Genomic DNA, 19262 nt, shown 5'->3' with positions numbered 1-19262 from the left:
CGGAATCATATCAAGTCTTTTAAATACGGAATTGAACAACCCAATGGCTTTCTAGCATAGGCTACAGGGACACAGTTGCACAGTTCCTACTAATCTTCTTCTTTTTCTTTTCTTTTATTTATCGTTTGGGTGAGGGGAGTTTAGTTATCCCTTTATTTATTTCTGTAGTCCTTAGCTTTTGTACATTCAGAAGAAAGAAATTCTTCTAAGACGCACATGGATCTTATTATACCCTCTGGAGTAATTGCTCAAAGGTTACACAATTATTTGGGTCTCAAGATGATTCCCCTTTGTATCTTGTCCATGCCCCAACGCTTTTGTCTTCTGATGAATGATCCAACTTAATCTTTCATACATTTACTCATGGGGAAGAAGGGGAAGAAAGAAAGAAACTCCGTGACTCCAAAAAAACCCATGCAACAGATAACATACCGGAATTAGACAAGAGCCTCACCAATGTGAATCACTTTCAGAAGAAATTCCTAAGAACAGGGATGTTTTATCCCTATGCACCTGCGTTTCACAAATATTTCAAATGATCTTTGTATGAAGGATTTTGTTTGGGGGGGGGGGGGGTGAGCCGGCGGCGGCCCCGCCCGGCGGGGGGGGGGGGGAATCTGGGGGGGGGGGGGGGGGGGGGGCTTATTGTGCAATACTGAAACATGACCTGTTGTTAAAACCTACAATTAAATTAGTAAGGGGAATAATGAATGAAGAAGTTGAGATAATTGTATGTCTCCAAATAACGTGTGATCTCCTATTACCAAAGTTAATGGACTTATCTAAAACAACAAAACATGTAATTTATGTTGACTTCCCTAACCCAGTGCTCCAATTGTGTTTTGAAAACTTTGCTTATGTTGCAGCCACACTTTCTTGTAGTTTGTAGTAGTACATCACGCACAATATGTAAAATTGCGTAAGGACTAAATTTCCTATAATAAAAGTTAATAATTGACTGAAACCAAAAACCATCTCCTATTATCCCTTAAGATGAAGATAATAATATGGAACCAACAATGTCAAACACATTAAAATTTGGTTCCACCATGAACAAAACTTAGTTAAGATGAATTGTACGTCAAAAACTCAAGGGCAACTCGCACTGACCTCACCAAAATCATACATATCTAAACCCACATCGTTTTGTAGGGCATTGAAAAATGAAGAAACAAAAATGAGCTTTAAAAGCCATTAAAAAGAAGCAAGCAGGGTGGGTTAATTATCACTTCTGATTTGCATTGTGAAGACATTAATCAACTTAAAAAGAGTACATATATAATCACGCGCATCAATTCTACATGGAAGAATCCTTTACTCATCACAGAGTCACAGACATCACCCATTAATTCCAGGTTTAAGTTAAAATCTTTCAAGTCAACTGCAGGTAAACGACAGAAAGACACTAAGCAAATAGGTAATTTTTGTGCTGAACATGGAATCCTAGTAGAAGACTAAAAGGGTCATTTTGGTATCTATTCTCATTCTCAATTTTTGGTATTTTTCATTATTTTAAAATATTTGATATTTATTTTCAATCTTACTCTTATCTAAAATAATAGAAAAATCTTCAAAATCCATAGAAGACATTTTGTCTACTATGGATTTTGGATGAAAACTTCATTCTCCTCATTTATGCACAAGTTCATTTAAATTTTGAGGTTAAAGGTGATGTTAAAATGATCAATGCATGTTCTTTTTCTGAAAACTATATATTTTTTTTCTTCCCATTTGCTCTTGATTGCTTACAAAAGGAGAAATCCTTTGATCTCTCATTTGATTTCAATCACTTTCTTTCTTCATGATTAGGCTTTGTTGCTCCAAATTAAATCTGATAGACCAATTGGTCCATTACGAGACCGAACCTGGTTCCTGGAAAATAAAGAAAGTGAGTGTGGGCCATCTCTAAGGATGGGAAATCAGCTCAAATGATTGAGTCAGATTCGAATGAACACAAATCTTGGTAGAGAGGAGTAAATGCATTCCTAGAAGACGAAGAGAGAATGTCTTTTAGGAGTAGTTACTAGTGAGTAAATAACTAGAGTTAATGTTCGTAGGAAAATCTAACCCTTTTGTGTAGAGTGTTTATGTATATATATCACACTCATACCTCTAAGATGGTGAAGACATATCGTAACCCTTGGATTCCAGGATTCCAAGATTCCAGGATTCCAGAAGGAGGGTGCCAATGGCCTAAAAAGCATAGCTTGACCAGTAAGCCAAACTCCAATCTTCCCCAGGAAGCTTCAATACAACTGTGCATAACCCACAGAATAAGGTGATTAGGTTAACACTGACATAGATGTGACAGCAAGTCCAATCTTTGGTAAACAAAATAGTAAGGTGCAATACTCGAGTAATCTATAGACAAATGAGAAGCTTCCTAACTGTCAATGAACATTTAATGAATTTCATTGGTCATTGCATTCAATGCGTTGATTGACGTCTGAGAGACACACGCAGAGTCCTCTAGCAACGTTATTTTATCTGAGAAGTATCTTGTCGGGTGCTCGCTAAGAGGTCAGTCGAGAAGCCTCTTGTGACATCTGGCTGTTACTAGGAGACACTCTTCTCAACAAGCTTTTCTGCTGCCTCACCGAAAAGTGCTTTATGAATTTATAAACCAAGACCAAACTAAAGTATTGGTTTGATTGGTTCAACTTGGACCCAAAGGTTCAAGCCAAACATTCATAATAGGCTTCAATTACTATAGATGATCTTTCACAGTTGAAAGTCATTCTTCAATGCAGCAAACCAATCGAATGGTGTGTGGGCATTGAGATGGCAGCACTTTGGAGATAAATCTTTGAATTTTGATGTTGATTAATCTTATAGTGGACTAAATTGTTTTATCTTAATAAGTTATCTCTCACTTGGTTGCGGTTCGGTTTTGGGTTATAACGGGTTGCGGTTCTGTTTCGGGTTGGTGCGGGCTCCACAACCCTCAGCCCAAATACAGCCCATTAAAGTTCGGTTCGGGCTATAACGGGCCGGTGCGGTTCGGTTTTAACGGTTTGGGCTATAAATTGACACCCCTACGTCTAGGTTTTTACGAAATCATTAGTTAATAAAGGTTATGCAAGGGTATTAGAAAAGTTGAGAGAGAGGTAGAAATTGTGAATTTGATATAATTTCTTAAACAAATAATGTAAATTTACGTGAATAACCCCTTTTCATAACCATTAGGTTTAACAAACAGATGTCAATATTGAAGCAAAGCACAAAGTCCTAGACATTTTTTTCACTATTCATATTGTATGGGATTCACGTCTAAATATTCACGTCTAAATATTGATAAAAAATTAAATACTTCTCCTAATGAGGGGTGAATTGGAAATGTCCACGCCACGCCTACCAATGACAACATCTCCTTTTGTGTGGTACAAAAACAAACTCTTCACTAAAAGGTGTTCATCACTACGAATCATGTGTTGGTCATTGACTCATGATTAATATTGTATTACTATGTATATCATGCATGTATATAAACGAAATGGGTAGAGTTGTAAAGGTCTACCCAAAAAGAAAAGGTAGGATAGTAAAGTAATAACCCCTAGTTGTTCGGTGTTAAATATCATTATTAAGTACTTGCTTGGCTGGGATCTGGAGGTTAAATCTGTGTCCTTATCAAGCCTTTGGAGTTGAATTTTGTGACCCTTTTATACTTTTTTGTATGAAACTACCAAATGAGATAGCAAGTTATGGTAGATACAAAGAAGCTCATATTTGATAATCTTCCATCCAAAACTTGTTATGGAATACAAAAAAGACATACAGTCCTGGAGGGATAAAAATTGTATTTTAACCCTCTAACTTTGGGGCCCTACTATCAAGATATGTTTACATAAGAAAAATAGGATACTCAATTAATTTAAATAAATCCATTTGGAAAGAGTAACTTTGGTTGGAATTCTTGTGTTAAAAATCCACTAAAAAGAACTACGAATTTAGGGATAAAAATCTCAATTAATCCATAAAGGAGATTATATATTAAAAAGAGAGGCCCCAAGAAGATTTCAACCTTAATATTATTATCTTGCCCTTTTATTTATGAGTCAAACCATTGGGTCGATTACATTATAATATTGATTAATGGAGAAATATGAGGATACACATAAAACAAGGACAAGTATCACTAGCATATGAGGATACACACAAAATCAAATTTGGAATTTTATCATGGGCTTTGTTTGGTTGCAAAGCAATCTAAATCAAAGGAAAGTGAAATTTCAGGAGGGAGGAAGGTAGTAATTTTCAGTGATAGTAGACGATTTTCAGCAAGATATAGGAAGAAGATCTCCTCCCTTCACCCACATATTTTTATTTGAGAGTTGGATAAATGTAGGGGTTTGATTTTGTAAATTAGTAAATTATTAAACTCTTAAAATGTAAAAATAAAAATTAATATTTATAACTAAATTCCGCCACTTGTAAATATGAAACTTTATTTATGTAATCCTTTTCCCTTGGCATTTGCCTTTTAATGAAATTGCTATTTACCACCCAAAAAAAAAATTAATAAATACCCATTACGAATTTTCAGTGGCAGGCACCTCCCTCCCCTCTGGACCCCCAATTTCCCACTAGGCTTAAGGTCAACTAAAATCAATCAGGCCTGACTCAAAGTGGGCCTAGCTTGGATTTAGATTTTGGGACAAGTTTTGGGCTAAACTTAGAGAATGCCAAGGTGGGCCTAGCTTGGTTTGAGATTTTGGGATTAGTTTGGGCTAAACTTAGAGAATGCCAAGGTGCAGCTAGGGCTTGAAAAAAGAAAATCTTATCCAACTCAGCCTATTCCAACCCTAATTTCTAATATCTGAATAATTTGGGCCTTGTTGGGCCTCACATGGGTTTCTCAAATTCCTCGATTTCACTTTGGGCTTTTAAAATTCCTTTTTTAGCATTAAAAATATAAATCAAAAGGTTATCTGTATTTTTTTGTTTTTTTGTTTTTTTTTAGAGAGAGAAATGTCCCGGTGGGGCAATGAACAAAAAATCCCCATGAGAGGGCTTTCAACGCTCTCTACCCACTTGACGGTAATGCTATAGTTTGTTTTGGTTGGAAAGGAGGCAATGCTATTACATGGAAGAGCAAGGGCTGTTAAACTAACTCTTTATTTTGAAATTTTGCTTTTATATGTGCTTAATCATTTACTTGTCTTGTTAGTTGTTCTAGTCGCTTAGAAAATTTATGAACTAGTAGATTATTTCAAAGGGTTGGTTCAATTGATAAAGACGATCAATACTTCATAGTCTGAGGTCAAGAGTTCCAATATTTTTAGGACCAGAAAAAATCCCCTTTATATTAAAATTTTATCTTTCCTTATAAACTACTTTGCCAAGAAATAATCGAGATGCACATAAATTGACCTAGACGATTTCAAATTTAATACATAAATAAATAGGTGATGGGCTACTTTAAATGAAATATTAATTAATACTTGGGGTTTCCATTAAGCTACCATTGCGACCTTGTCGATCTGCTTAACTATATCATAGACAAAATCAAATTGATGAAATGGTTGGCCTTGGGGTGACTGAGTCATGTGTAACATGTTTAATCTGCCCCACAATGTATGAAGACATTTATGAAGCATAGCATGAAGATCTAATCAAATCGACTGAGAGTACTCTCTATGCATCAATGAAGATGTCCACCTTCCAATAATTGATTTGCTAATACATGGAGGGCATATCACCATAAGAGGAAGATTAAAAAAAAGCATACTACTATCAATTATTGCCAAGGAATGGATCCCCTGACTAAGCTTACTTATGTTATTTCACTATTCGAACATCCATGAAAGAGGCCAGTACACACCAGACATTCTAGGGGAAACATCTCTTTCGGTAGATGTGCTTTCATGTATTAATAAGAAGAAAGGATACATGAGAGGGCATATATGTAATCACAGGGATGGAGCCATTGTATGTTTGATTTTTATGAATTTGTCCAATAACCTAAAAGCTAATTACTAAATGAGTTTTCTATCTATTATTTTTTATCATTAAAAAAATTTCTCCAATCAGAGGGCAAAGTGCTGGCATATCATTACATGGAAATTGGGGTTGGACATGGTCCCCTTGCCCAGAGGAAGCTCTGCCTTTGTATTATTATTATTTTTTTTGGGACTGAAATATTATTAACCAAATTTTAGCATCTAAGGAACAAGTTGAAGCATTCATAAAGGAGGAATTTCCAAGAAAATATGGTGAAGTAACCCTACCACACTCTAGACAATTTGTAATAGTCATGTGAAAGAAGAAAGTTACCATGAATATTAGCGGTTCCATGGATCCATTGAAGGGAATGTCAATAAAGAAAGGGAACATTGATTAAATGTCACTAACGACAATATATGTAGCCCAATCACTCGAAGCTAAGGCTTTCTTTAGTATCAAAATTAGCAATAAACAATCTGAGAAATAAGTTGGGCAGAGATATATACTGTTGTTCCATTGGCTGAGATTGCATATGTTGTCATTGTTGGCAACTAAAATACAGTGTGTTCTAAGAGTACATGACTTGTACTGAAGTGAAGTTCCCATAGAAGACTTTAGGCATTTGTTATATATTTTAGAAGGTGATTAACACTATTACAACAGTTTTGAGTGCTTGTGAAAAGATTCAACTGTTTTAGTTGATCTTTTTATTTCGCCCACTGGCAAAATGGGTGAATTTTGCCAAAATTTGGGCGATGTTTGCCGATATATTGTTCCGTGCTTGAGCTGACATCTTAGACTTTAAAAGAATCAGTACCAATGCTTGCACATGCATTACATTGACTAGTGCTTGCATGCATGCAGCCTTTAGAAATTTACATACAAAGGTTTTAATTAAATTTAAATGTCTTAGATAAGGATTTACCAAAAGGAAAATGTTTTAGATAAGGAAAACCTAATTCTAGGTTTTTCAATTATAAAGCTTCATTTTGATTGGATTTTTTTTTTGGAGGGTGTGTTTTCTTTGATAAGTAAAAAAATCATTGTGGAAAAGGGACGCAACAATACAGGCTTTTTAAGAGATCATCCTTTCTTATTCAAACGAGTTTGCAAGCACGACTATGTGGTTCATTTTCAATCCCTAGTATGTGAAAATATGTATTTTCACCGCCTTGGCTTTGTATCCTTCTACAATTCTTATTCCTTGCAATTTCCTGTAATTTCTATCTAAGATTGTGGTATATGGCAGTTAATTATTGAACAGTCACAATTAATATCCAACTAAGAGTTGAATCTAATAAATTCCTAAAATTTCTCTCAATTACGTCTTTCGTCTTTTCTCGAGACTTAATTTTAGGGCCTGTTTGGTTACATGAATCCAAAGATTTCAAATCTCTGTATTCATGAATTTGAGAATTATACCCGTTTGGTTGTAAAAATCTCTAGATTCATGAAATCTAAAGATTCACCTTTTTACATTAAAAACGTGAATCTGTAGATTTATGGGTAAGGGGTGAAATCCAGAGATTTCAAAAAAGCTATACATTTGCACAATTGCACATTCACAAAAATCACGTCGATCAAATAGTTATTTAAGATGAATCCACAAATTTCATTCCACAACCAAACATTTAATTTTATAAATTATGATTCCATAGATTTGAAATCTCTAGATATTTGAAATCTAATTACGTTCTAATTCTGACCCTGGATAATTAACTACTACGTGTCGCAATCCTCAATTGGAATTACAAAGAATTGGAGGTGGAAATTGTAGAGGATGCAAATTTGTGTCAGTGTAATTGACTTTTGAGAGAGATTAAAAAAAATCATATTTTAATACAAATAAAATTTTAATAAATACGAAATTACAATTTCCTACAAGTAAGAGTCGAACCAGATTAGCATCCGAGGGAATAAAAAAATTTAAATTCAACTATGAATGAGCCCTTTTGAGTCATTTCACTGGAATGAGGCTCCATCCTCCAAGCGTCCATAACTCCATTAAGAAGCCAGATTTTGCCATGTTGCTCCCAATTTTTTTAATTTTTTATTTGAAAAAATGGGAGCTTATATTGATAGAGATAAATAAGAATTACATAATTTTACATTCTAAAATATGACCGGCCATTTGCATCACTATGAACATTGTCCTTCAAGGGAGCAGGAAGGCCTCCAGGATCAAAGTGTATTTCATCAATAATGTTTAGTAAACCAGTCAAGAAGTCAGTTGCATGGTTACTCTCCCGATAGCGATGTGAAAAAACAAAGCTCCTTTTTTTGTAATTTATCTCTGTCACAAGGTCTTTAGAATACCGATGACATCTATGAGCACCTAAGATCATTTGGATTGCTTCTATAGAGTCGGAAAAGAGGCGTACTCTTCTAATCCCGCGATGCCTAGCCATCTCAAGGCCTTTAGAAATAGCCATGAGCTCCATCATAAGAATTTGTTTTGTTCCTTCGGATGCACTAGCAGGGGCGGAATCAGGATTCAATAGTGGGGGGCCGAATAATAAAAGTTCTTGCCTTTTTTTAGTCACCAATTGTGTGTGCCCTTATAAGACCCATTAGGGTCCCATTCTATGAAATTTTTTTTATATTAAGAAATACGCCTACATATATTTTGTGGGGCCCATATATATTTGACAAAAATAGGTAAACTATTAATAATGGTATTTTTTTTAACAAGATATAGGTAAATTAAAGCATCAGTTAAAAAAAAATACACGTGACTTTAACCTAAAAAATTTGCAAACAAAAAAAAAAAATTTAGGTAAGAGATGCAAACCAATGGTAATTAGTTACCTTACAATTATAGACATTTTATTTACAATATAAAATTAAATAATAAAAATTGCAAAAGAAATACAAAAACAAAAAATATAAAATCAAATAAAGAATAACATAAAAAATAAATAAATTAAAAAAAGAGAAAGAACCTAATTGTGCAGGAGATTTTTTCCAAATTTTCCTTAATTCACACTTATAGAATAAATAAAAAGAAAAAAATCGAAGAGAATAAATAGGAAGAAAAGAGGAGATATGAGAGAATAAATATGAATTGAAGAGTTAAATTCCATTAGAAATGACATTTTGAATATTTAATAATATATTTTTTTCAAAAATTTCCCTTAAATCACGTTTATAGAAGGAGAATATATCAGAAGAGAAGAGAGAGGAGAATTAATTGGAATTGAGGAGTTAGTTTCCATTAGAAATGACATTTTGAATATTTAATAATAATCTTTTTTCAAAAATTTCCCTTAACCCACGTTTATAGAAGGAGAATATATAGGAAGAAAAGATGTGAGAGAGAAGAGAGAGGAGAATTAATAGGAATTGAGGAGTTAGTTTCCATTAGAAATGACATTTTGAATATTTAATAATAACATTTTTTAAAAAATTTCTCTTAACCCACGTTTATAGAAGGAGAATAAATAGAAAGAAAATACGTGAGAGAGAGGAGAGGAGAGAATAAATAGGGATTGATGATTTATTTTTTTAAATAGGGATGACATTTATACCCATTATTTTACCTTTAAAATTTGTTTTAAAATTAGCTGAAAAATAAAGGAAATTAATGTAAAAAATGAAAAAGCTAATGAAATAGTAAAAAAATTTAAAAATTCGGGGACCATGGCCCCTGGCCCATTAGTAGGTCCGCCCCTGTGTACTAGCCACTGCAAAGAGGACCTCACCTTTATAATTCCGACCCAAAGAACCATAGCCACCTAAAATTTGTCTGAGGGATCCATCACAATCGACACATAACCGCCCAATATCCGGCGGTTCCCACTTAAATGTTGCTCCCAATTTCCATGAAACGCGCCCACAAAACCATCTCATTTCCAGAGCGGCAGCGGAGGACAGCCAGCCGTACGATGCGACTTTTAAAATGGTATAGAGTGGAGCCACTGGAGAGAAGGACAAATGAAAGAAGGGTTGAGATTGACATCGTGGCACTGTGTTTACCAAAAAAAAAAAAAAAAAGACATCGTGGCACTGTGTTGCCGACACAAATAAAGCAACAGTTACCTTGACCAACTAGGGTTTGTTCTTCCGTACTAATCTAGTTTCCAAACATTTCTCCTTGTAATTCTGGCCCTTTTGAGTCTTTGACCCGGTTCGACCCAATCCGAACCGTACCTGTTCTTCAAAAGATAAACCAGTTATTATACCACATCATGTACGTATAAAGAGGTAAGGCTAATAAAGTAATAATCCCTTAATCATTATTAAGTTATTTAAAGTACTTGATTTTTTAATTAAAGTGTGACTGGGGCCTGGGGGTTAAATCGGCATTCTTATCATGCTTCTAGCGTTGACTTTTGTAATTTTCTTTTTTTATGAACCAGCTCTGTTTACACGGAAAAGAAAAAAACAGTAATAATTGTTTAACCGGCAGTGAAAATTAAATATACGTACGTAAATAAGGAAAGGGTTTGACCCATCCTTTTGATTCTTTATTGTGAAATTAGAGACGGCAAATTATGGTAAATGCTAAATACAGAGAAATACCATCTTGAGAACTTTCTTTCCAAAACTTATTACAAATAGGAAAAGAATATATAATTTAGTAATGAGGGATAAAAGAGTCTTTTTACCCTCAAACCCAAGGGCCCTAGTGCCTTACTTGGTAGATATGGTTAGGCTAATCACATGAAGATAAGAGATATCAAATTAATATGAAGGAATTCATTTAAAAAGGAAAACTTTAATTGGAATTATTGGTTTAAGATTCCACTCAAAAAGACTACTAAATTTAAAAAAGAATCTCAATTAATACGAAAAGAGATTATATGTTACAAACGATAGGTCCACAAAGATTCAAATTCTAATGTTTATTGACCTTTTATTTATACATGTCAATCTGTTGGATCGGTTACATTATACTAATGAAAAGGGCAAATACGAAGATGAACATAAAACTAGAATGCAAAATCATGTGTTTTATATTTACCTTTGAAAAAAATAAAAAAAAAACCATAGATTTTCCATGACTATACTTCACTTTCTTGTTATAATTATGGAGCAATGTGAACCTATGGATTTCAAAATGGAGAATGCTTCCTATCAAAACTTAAACGGTGTTGCACGTATTACTGTGACCAAATTTTTACCTAAACAAATTTAAACTTTTATCGTTAGGGTTGTTCAGTTGCACAGGAAAATATAAAAAAGAGAAGTAAAATTCTTTTAAACAAAAAAAGTAAATTTATAGTCGATCCCATGTGCTATTCAAATTTCATACTACATTTAGTAATATTATATTATATATTATATATTTTTACAAGTAAAATGAAATTTGGTTATCAAATATGAAACAATTTCAAGTGAGTCTTGTAAATTACATGTTTGTTACCAAACAAGTATCTATCATGATGCATTCATGCCCCCACAAATCACATGATGCTATCATGATGCATTCATGCCCCCCACAAATCACATGATGCTTTTAAGGTATAATAACTTTAATTTTTTTGTTCCACATCACCTAGAAAATCGGCTTACCAAGTGGGGGTTTGCCAAGGTATATCAGCCCACATCAGTGCTTGTAAGGCACCGATGTGGGACAGCTCCGCTCCGGAGGTGGGGTTTTTCCCCACTCCGGGCAGCCCTTCTCCTAGGTCGCCCCTCCCGAGTAAGCCATTGGGCTAGATTAATGGGAAAAAAATAGGATTACTAATTTTCTAAAATGTAATGTATGCCAATTTGAAGGTCATGTGGAGAATATTTGTGCGGTAGTAAACAAAAGTTAATGTATAAAATAATAAATACAAATAATTATGGAAATTTCTATGTTGAGTATAAAAATTCCACCCTTATCCTTAAAATACCCCTTGCCGAATGGAACTCTCGTATTAAATAAGCTTCATTTTTTGTTCCAAAAACGAAAATCGTAAATAAGCTTCAGAATTTACTACCAAAAGAAAAAAATAGCTTGAGAATTTGATTATGTGGACGACCCAATATACTTTCTACTCTAGACCCAGGAAAACCGTCCGATCATCATCACCATATGCTAGTGGCCCACCAAAGAAATTCAGCAAGCACCGTTAATTCCCTCCGATGGCTGCGTGGCATGTGTGGCTGCGTGGCTTGTAGAACTACTCGCAACGGATTCACATCCTCTGTAATTTCTTTCTCTACAATTCCCTGTAATTCCCTCATAGGATTGTGCCATGTGGCATTTCAGTAATCCAATGGTTGTTCAATTTAAACTAAATTTGAATTTTATTTAAACCTACCCACAAATTTGAATTTTATTTAAACTTTGTTGGGTAACCTTTGGATTACTGAAATACCACATGGCACAATCTTATGGATACACATCCTCTGTAATTCCCTTTCCTACAATTCCCCCTTAATTCCTCATAAGATTGTGCCATGTGGCATTCAAGTAATCCAACGGTTATATAATTTAAAATAAATATGAATTTTATTTAAACCCACCCATAAATTTGAATTTTATTTAAACTCTAGTTTGTTGGGTAACCTTTGGATTACTTAAATACAGACAATCCTATGAGAGAATTACGAAGGGTGTGAATCCACCTGGAACCGCATCAAAACCTGAAAACCCCGTCAGTTTCGTTTCGTGGTAGGAAAAGCATTCAAATCATTCAAATTTGTAAATGAAGGAGAGAGAACCTGTCACTGTCAACAGAATTCCTCTTCTCCTTAACATGCAACTGAGAGTCTGAGACAGACAATCTCTGAAGTTACATAGTAATAGGGTCCAAAGCAAGAACACAAAGAACAAGAGAGAGAGAGAGAGTAGTGGATGCTGCTTCGATTCTGAGTTTATTGTAAAGCCTCTTTAAAGAAAGAAAGATTAATGGAGGAGCAAAAGCAACTGCGAGTAATTCTGAAAATCTCGAGATATGTAAAGCAACGGTATCCTCTAATCCTTCTGCTGCTGATCTGTTCCACTGCTCAAGCATTCGATTACAGAGATGCTCTGACGAAGAGCCTTCTCTACTTCGAATCGCAACGTTCTGGTCGGTTACCGTACAACCAAAGAGTCACCTGGCGACACCATTCTGGTCTCACCGACGGCTTAGAACAAGGAGTCAGTAGTAGTAGCTGTTATTCTCTTCTTCTGCTTCTTCTTTTTTTCAACTTCTCTTCATTCATTCATGATTTACAGGTTGATTTGGTCGGAGGATACTACGATGCCGGCGATCACGTCAAATTTGGACTTCCAATGGCTTTCACTGTAACAATGCTTTCATGGAGTGCCATTGAATACGGCAAACAGATCGCCGCATTAGGGGAGTATGAGCACGCACTCGAAGCAATTAAGTGGGGGACTGATTACTTTATCAAAGCTCACACTCATCCAAATGTCCTGTGGGCCGAGGTAACGCTAGCTGATCACCATTATTCACCAAAGCAGAGCTATTCCAAATTCTTGGAAATCAGAATTTAACCACCAGAAGGATCTGATTTCAGGTCGGCGATGGAGACACAGATCACTATTGCTGGCAGAGGCCGGAGGATATGACTACCTCAAGACGAGCTTACAAGATCGACGAGAAGAATCCTGGTTCGGATCTGGCAGGCGAGACAGCAGCTGCCATGGCCGCGGCATCCATTGTTTTCAGGAAATCCAATCCACATTACTCTCACCTGCTTCTACATCATGCTCAACAGGTGAGTTTTAAGTGTTAATGCAAGTTCAATTCCGACATTTAATTAACCATTAATTAATTTGAGGAGAAACAAGATCGAATTCTCCGTGAAAATTCTGTTAACTGATCTGAATTGAAATTGGAGGAGATCTGTTTGTAGTTATTCGAATTTGCTGATAAGTATAGAGGAAAGTACGACAGCAGCGTGGGAGTGGCAAAGAACTACTATCCATCAGTGAGCAGTTACAAAGACGAGCTGTTATGGGCAGCTGTGTGGCTTTACAAGGCCACCGACAAGGAGGAATATTTGAAGTATTTTATTAACAAGGCTCACTGTTTTGGTGGAATCGGCTGGGCAATGACCGAGTTCAGCTGGGATGTTAAGTATGCTGGTGTTCAGATACTTGCTTCTAAGGTAAATTTATTCTCCATTCCTCCATGTTTTTCCAATTGGTTTATTTTTATTATTTATTTATTTATTTATTTTTCTTATTTGGTTTCAATTCTGACTAAGAAGCCCCACTTTGAAATCAACTTAATGTTAAAATAAGTAAAAATTATGTAACCAACCTTCCACAGAAAGGTTCTGGGTTCACACCTATATATATATATTCAGCAACACAATATTATTCCCTCTCAATATAGAAAGCTCTTTGTCCAAAAAAAAAAAAAATTTATGTGACCATTATTTCTCATGATAATGTAATAATGTCAAAACTAGTAAAATACACTAAATTTGGTTATTGATAGTTCATTTAATTCAAAATTCAAAATTTTTTAAAATATAGATTTTAGGGATAGGGTGTCATGTAAACTCATTATGTTGGTAACGTTTAGGTTATCCTCTCCAATGCATTGATATATATTTAAGAGGCATTTAGCTACCGGCTGAACCATGCAAACTAGAAGTACCAACAAGTCATTGAAGATGTGTTTTGAAAAGCACTTAGAGTATAAAATTTTTAATAAATGTTGATTTATAGAATAATAGGACCACTTCATTAATGAGGACATGCAAAAGAGAGAATCTAAAACTCCGATCATAGTTTGATATTTTATCTTGATCATATGATTAATAGTAAATTTTCTTTTAGGGGACAAGACATTGTTCATAAAATGACTTTTTTTTTTTTTGGGGGGGGGGGGGAGGGCATGACTTAAATGACTTTTTTAAGTTATTGAAGATTGGAGAATGATTTTCCATGATTTTATGTCTAGACATAGGAAATTGAATTTTTTTGAAAATAATTTTTAGTAAATTTGACAAATAAATAAACCTTTCATTCTCATTTCTTGTAGTCAAACTGAGCTCCATATATATGACAGACTGTTGCAAACTTTATCACTTTGCCTTGTTCTTTCTTCTTCTCAATTATTTGGCGAGTCTTTTAAACTTGAAGTTCAAATTGCACTTTTATTAGTCTCCTACTTTAGCGAAGGTTGATGGATGCCAGATCTTAATAATCTTTGTATATGGCATCTGTAAAAGCAAGGGAAGTGTTAAAATTAAAACTAACTGTAAGTAAGGTGTAAAGTTAGTCACTAGACTCAAGTCATTGCTACTCTGATTTGTCTTGTCTCTTCAAGTGGTCCCTTGGTTAGATGTAATTTCAATGATGGCATGGTAATTCTCTGTGGGACATCTAATCACTTTTTGTCTATTCTTGATTCTCAACGTGATTCAGTTTTATGGGGAAAATATAAAGCTACATATTTTTTGTTCCCTGGACTCCTTTGTAACTATGCAGTGATTCTCATCTATACCTTGAGCGTGGAGAATTCCAACTCTTTTTTCCTTTCCATTGTTCATCAATTGAGCTTCCATACATCACCGTGTTGGGATTTAGAAGATATAGGATAAAACTATCTTCACATGCTTCTACTTCATATTTAGGTCGGAGATTCATTCACTTTTAAACATTAATAAAATAGATTCTCCACTTAAATGTGTGAAGGAAAAATGTTGGTTCGAAAGTAAAGAGATAAAACTAGACATGACTAAACATAGTAGTCCCAATATAACATTAGGGGTCATTGCATCATAGAACCAACCAGAACAGAATAAAATTGGATCAGCTAGATTGGTTCCTTGTCTTTGAATTACCAACACTGCTACTCCAAGCTTATCTCTAGACTCCATTCTTCTCTTTTGGTGAAATTGAGATTTATTTAAACTTGAAACTTCTAGGAAAAACACATCCTAAATTGTCTACTAATTAAGTCTGCTAATAATAAAGGCCAACAAAGAAAAGGAGCATTACTGTGTTGAAGCTGCTTGAGGGTAAGATGATCAGCCACATTATTGTTTGGAATATGATAGAACTTAATTTGATCGAAGCCATTAGCTAAGAACTTGATTTCTTGGATATAGATCTTTATCTTCTGAGGGATTTCGAAAGCAGAATTTACCAGCTCCATGATGCAACTGTGTCCCCTCCTATGATGACTTTTGAGAGGCCAAGTTGCCAAGTCCATATCAAAGCCTTCTTAACAGCCAATAATTTTGTTACTCTAAACTCCATCTAAACCATATATTTGTTGTTGCAGTTACTGATGGAAGGAAATCACAAGGAATACACTCACATACTTGAGCAATACCGGTCGAAAGCCGAACACTATCTATGCGGGTGCCTTAACAAAAGCAACGACGACAATGTCGAAAGGACACCGGCCGGCCGGTCTCTTGTACATTCGGCAATGGAACAACATGCAGTATGTATCAACAGCTGCTTTCCTTCTCACCGTTTACTCAGACTACTTGCATAACTCAAATCAGAAGCTAAACTGTCAGAAAGGAGAAGTGGAGGCCCAAAAACTCATGGGCCTTGCTAAAGCCCAGATAGATTACATATTGGGCTCCAACCCATCAGGAATAAGCTACCTGGTGGGTTATGGATCTAAGTATCCAGAGAGAGTCCACCACAGGGGTTCGTCTATTGTTTCATATAGAGAGTACAAAGGGTTCATAGGGTGCACCCAAGGTTATGATAATTGGTATAGTCGCTTAGAACCTAACCCTAATGTCCTAGTAGGTGCTTTAGTTGGTGGGCCCGACTGCCAAGATAATTTTAAGGACCAAAGAGGCAATTACATGCAAACTGAGGCTTGCACTTATAATACAGCTCCAATGGTTGGAGTCTTAGCGAAGCTGCATCAATTAGACAACCAAGGGATTTTCTGTTTTTATACTCCATGTTCAGTTACATCTTCCAAGAATACAATGAAATGAACTATATAAGTCTTCTTGTTCAAAGTCGAACTACTTTTTCTTATAAATTGTCATCATGAGATTGATCTAATTCGTCGCTAAAAATGTTGGTAATTCCATTTGTATGTGATCTCAGGTGAATCCAACTTTGTAGGAAAAAAAAAATAACAACATAAAATTGTGTTCATAAAATTAATAGTATAAAAGGACTTTTCATAAATATATACTATGTAGGTTTCTTTTCAGCTAATACAGAGGTTTTTTTTTTTTTTTTGGTAACATTATACAGAGTTACTCTAGTAGTAATACCCATATTTTTTAGTGAAGAGGTTACATGTTCGACTCTCGCCGAAGAACTTTACTCACTCTTGACAATTGCAGAATTCCACTTGAATGGCTGAAGGGATTGGGTATAAAGGTTAATGACAAAGGGGAATGAGTCAATATTAGGAAGGATAGAGAATTGATTCCACTTGAAGGGCTGAAGGAATTGGGTATAAACGTTAATGACGAAGGGTAATGAATCAATATTAGGAAGGATAGAGAATTGATAGAAATTCAACCAGACTGATCCAATAACTTTTGTTTGTTTTAAGACTGAAATCAGATCTTTCCTGTTCAAAACAACATTATTTATATTCAGCTTTTGTTTTTTTTTTTTGGTAATCCAGCTTTGACTGCTACATTTATGTTATATATATTTTTTTTTTTTTTTTTTTTTTTTTTTTTTTTTTTTTTTTTTCTGAATTGCTGCTTATAGTGGTATTAAGATCTTTGGCATAAAAATGCAAATAGGCTGAGGGGTGTTTTGGTATCTCTAGGTTTGAAATTTGAAAAAACTTAACAGGAAACGATGTTAATTGCTTTGAGACTATGACATAATTTATTACACTAAAGAGACCCAACATTAGCTTATGTTTTTCTAAAAAATCCTATGAAAAAACTCTCAAGGAAATGAGCTCCTGAAAGACCCACAAGGTGAGTAAATAACTACTCCAAAACTTTAACTCGAAGTGTTATTATCGAACATAGAGCACCCCAAGGCTAGGTGATGATAATTAAATTGTTGTTACTAATAAATTGATGAGGAAAACATTGATACTTATTATTATAAAAATATAGTTTCTCAATCATTCATTTGAAAGCCTTTAGGAAGGCTAATGAAACACAAGCAATATATCAGTAATATAGCAACAAACTGCCTGATAAAATCTTTTCCAATCCCACTGTCCTTCTTTCTCAATGCTCAAGCATGATCCAAACACATAATTTTCCATACGAACAACATAAACGAACACCAACTGAATCTCCATGAATAAAATAAAACTAACAGCAATGAAATCTTTGTTGGATGGTGACTAGCCTGATCTTCTAGAAATTGGGAGTCTACCAATTGTGTAAAATCTTCATTGTTGTGTTTATACACCCCGGCTTCCCTTCTCTCCCCGTGGAAGGTTGGGCCTTTAACCGCTTTACTAACCCATTATTGGCAGGTCAAGTTCATTCCTACAAATGACCAAATTGACTTAGCCATTGTCCTTTTTTTTATTTTTAATTTTTTTACTTTAAAGCTGGACTTTGGAGAAAAACTCCCTAATGCTTAAAAGTTGGGTTCTGGAAGAAATCAATCTCATGCTCAATAAAAATCAATAGAAAATAGTGAACTTTAGAATCAACAGAGTTTGCTCAATAATAGAAAATAGTGAACTTTAGAATCAACAGAGTTTGTGAAGATCTTATGCTTGTTAGAACGAAAAATAGTTTTCAATCATGGCAATAATTATCTCATAGGTCCATAAATCTTGCATCCTAACATGTGAACTTAACTCCTACTGCTGCTATCTCTTTAGGTGAACAAATATTTCTAGTATTGATTTACTCCAATATCTTTGTTCTATCATTTGAAGTTTCACCATCATAGTTATCTCTTCCTTGATGAGAAAAGAAACAGAGAGAACTAATATAATGTAGAAATTTAGGGCTACTGAGAATTAAAACAGATATTACGCCAATAACACATGATACTTTCAAGTAAGAATTTGTTCATAACAAATTCATTTCTTTAACAACTACCTACTAATATTTCACAAGCATAGCATTTTTAGGCAAAATTTCACATGGATCTTATGAAGTTAATGTAGTCATAATAAAATATCAAGCGATTGGATTGGTGCCTTCATGGCTTCATGGATTAGCACACCACCAAAACTTATGTATATCAATTTACGATTCTAACCCATCAAAAAATTAAAATATTTGATCGAATCCATCCAATTTTGAAACCTTGTAAAGGAAGACTGGCAAAATTAGACAAGAATTTTTGCTTATCTACTCAGATGGTCTAAAATTTTCTATGAGATATTCCTAAGCAAAGTTTAAAGAATAACTACTGAAATTTGTGAACTATCAATGTCGATTGGAATGGTAGCAGCATTTAGTATGGTATTAAATATATTTATCTCATATCATTATTG

At 34.6% G+C, this 19262-nt stretch overlaps 1 protein-coding gene across 1 annotated transcript; it reads left to right on the top strand.

Moving 5' to 3' along the window:
• The first annotated feature begins 12560 nt into the window (after nucleotides 1–12560).
• On the top strand, nucleotides 12561–16879 carry LOC149002805 (endoglucanase 11-like). Its single transcript, XM_089137143.1, is given in 6 exon segments — nucleotides 12561–13018; nucleotides 13097–13309; nucleotides 13402–13602; nucleotides 13741–13995; nucleotides 16128–16250; nucleotides 16252–16879. Coding segments are annotated over 6 exon segments (1584 nt in total). The 5' UTR covers nucleotides 12561–12784; the 3' UTR covers nucleotides 16810–16879.
• The last annotated feature ends 2383 nt before the right edge of the window (nucleotides 16880–19262 follow it).

Source organism: Hakea prostrata, chromosome 10 (assembly GCF_041222555.1).
Source record: "Hakea prostrata isolate BN-2017 chromosome 10, UWA_Hpros_2, whole genome shotgun sequence".
NCBI lineage: Eukaryota > Viridiplantae > Streptophyta > Magnoliopsida > Proteales > Proteaceae > Hakea > Hakea prostrata.
The sequence above is the reverse complement of the archived record's forward strand: the minus strand, read 5'-3'. Positions and strand labels throughout refer to the sequence as shown.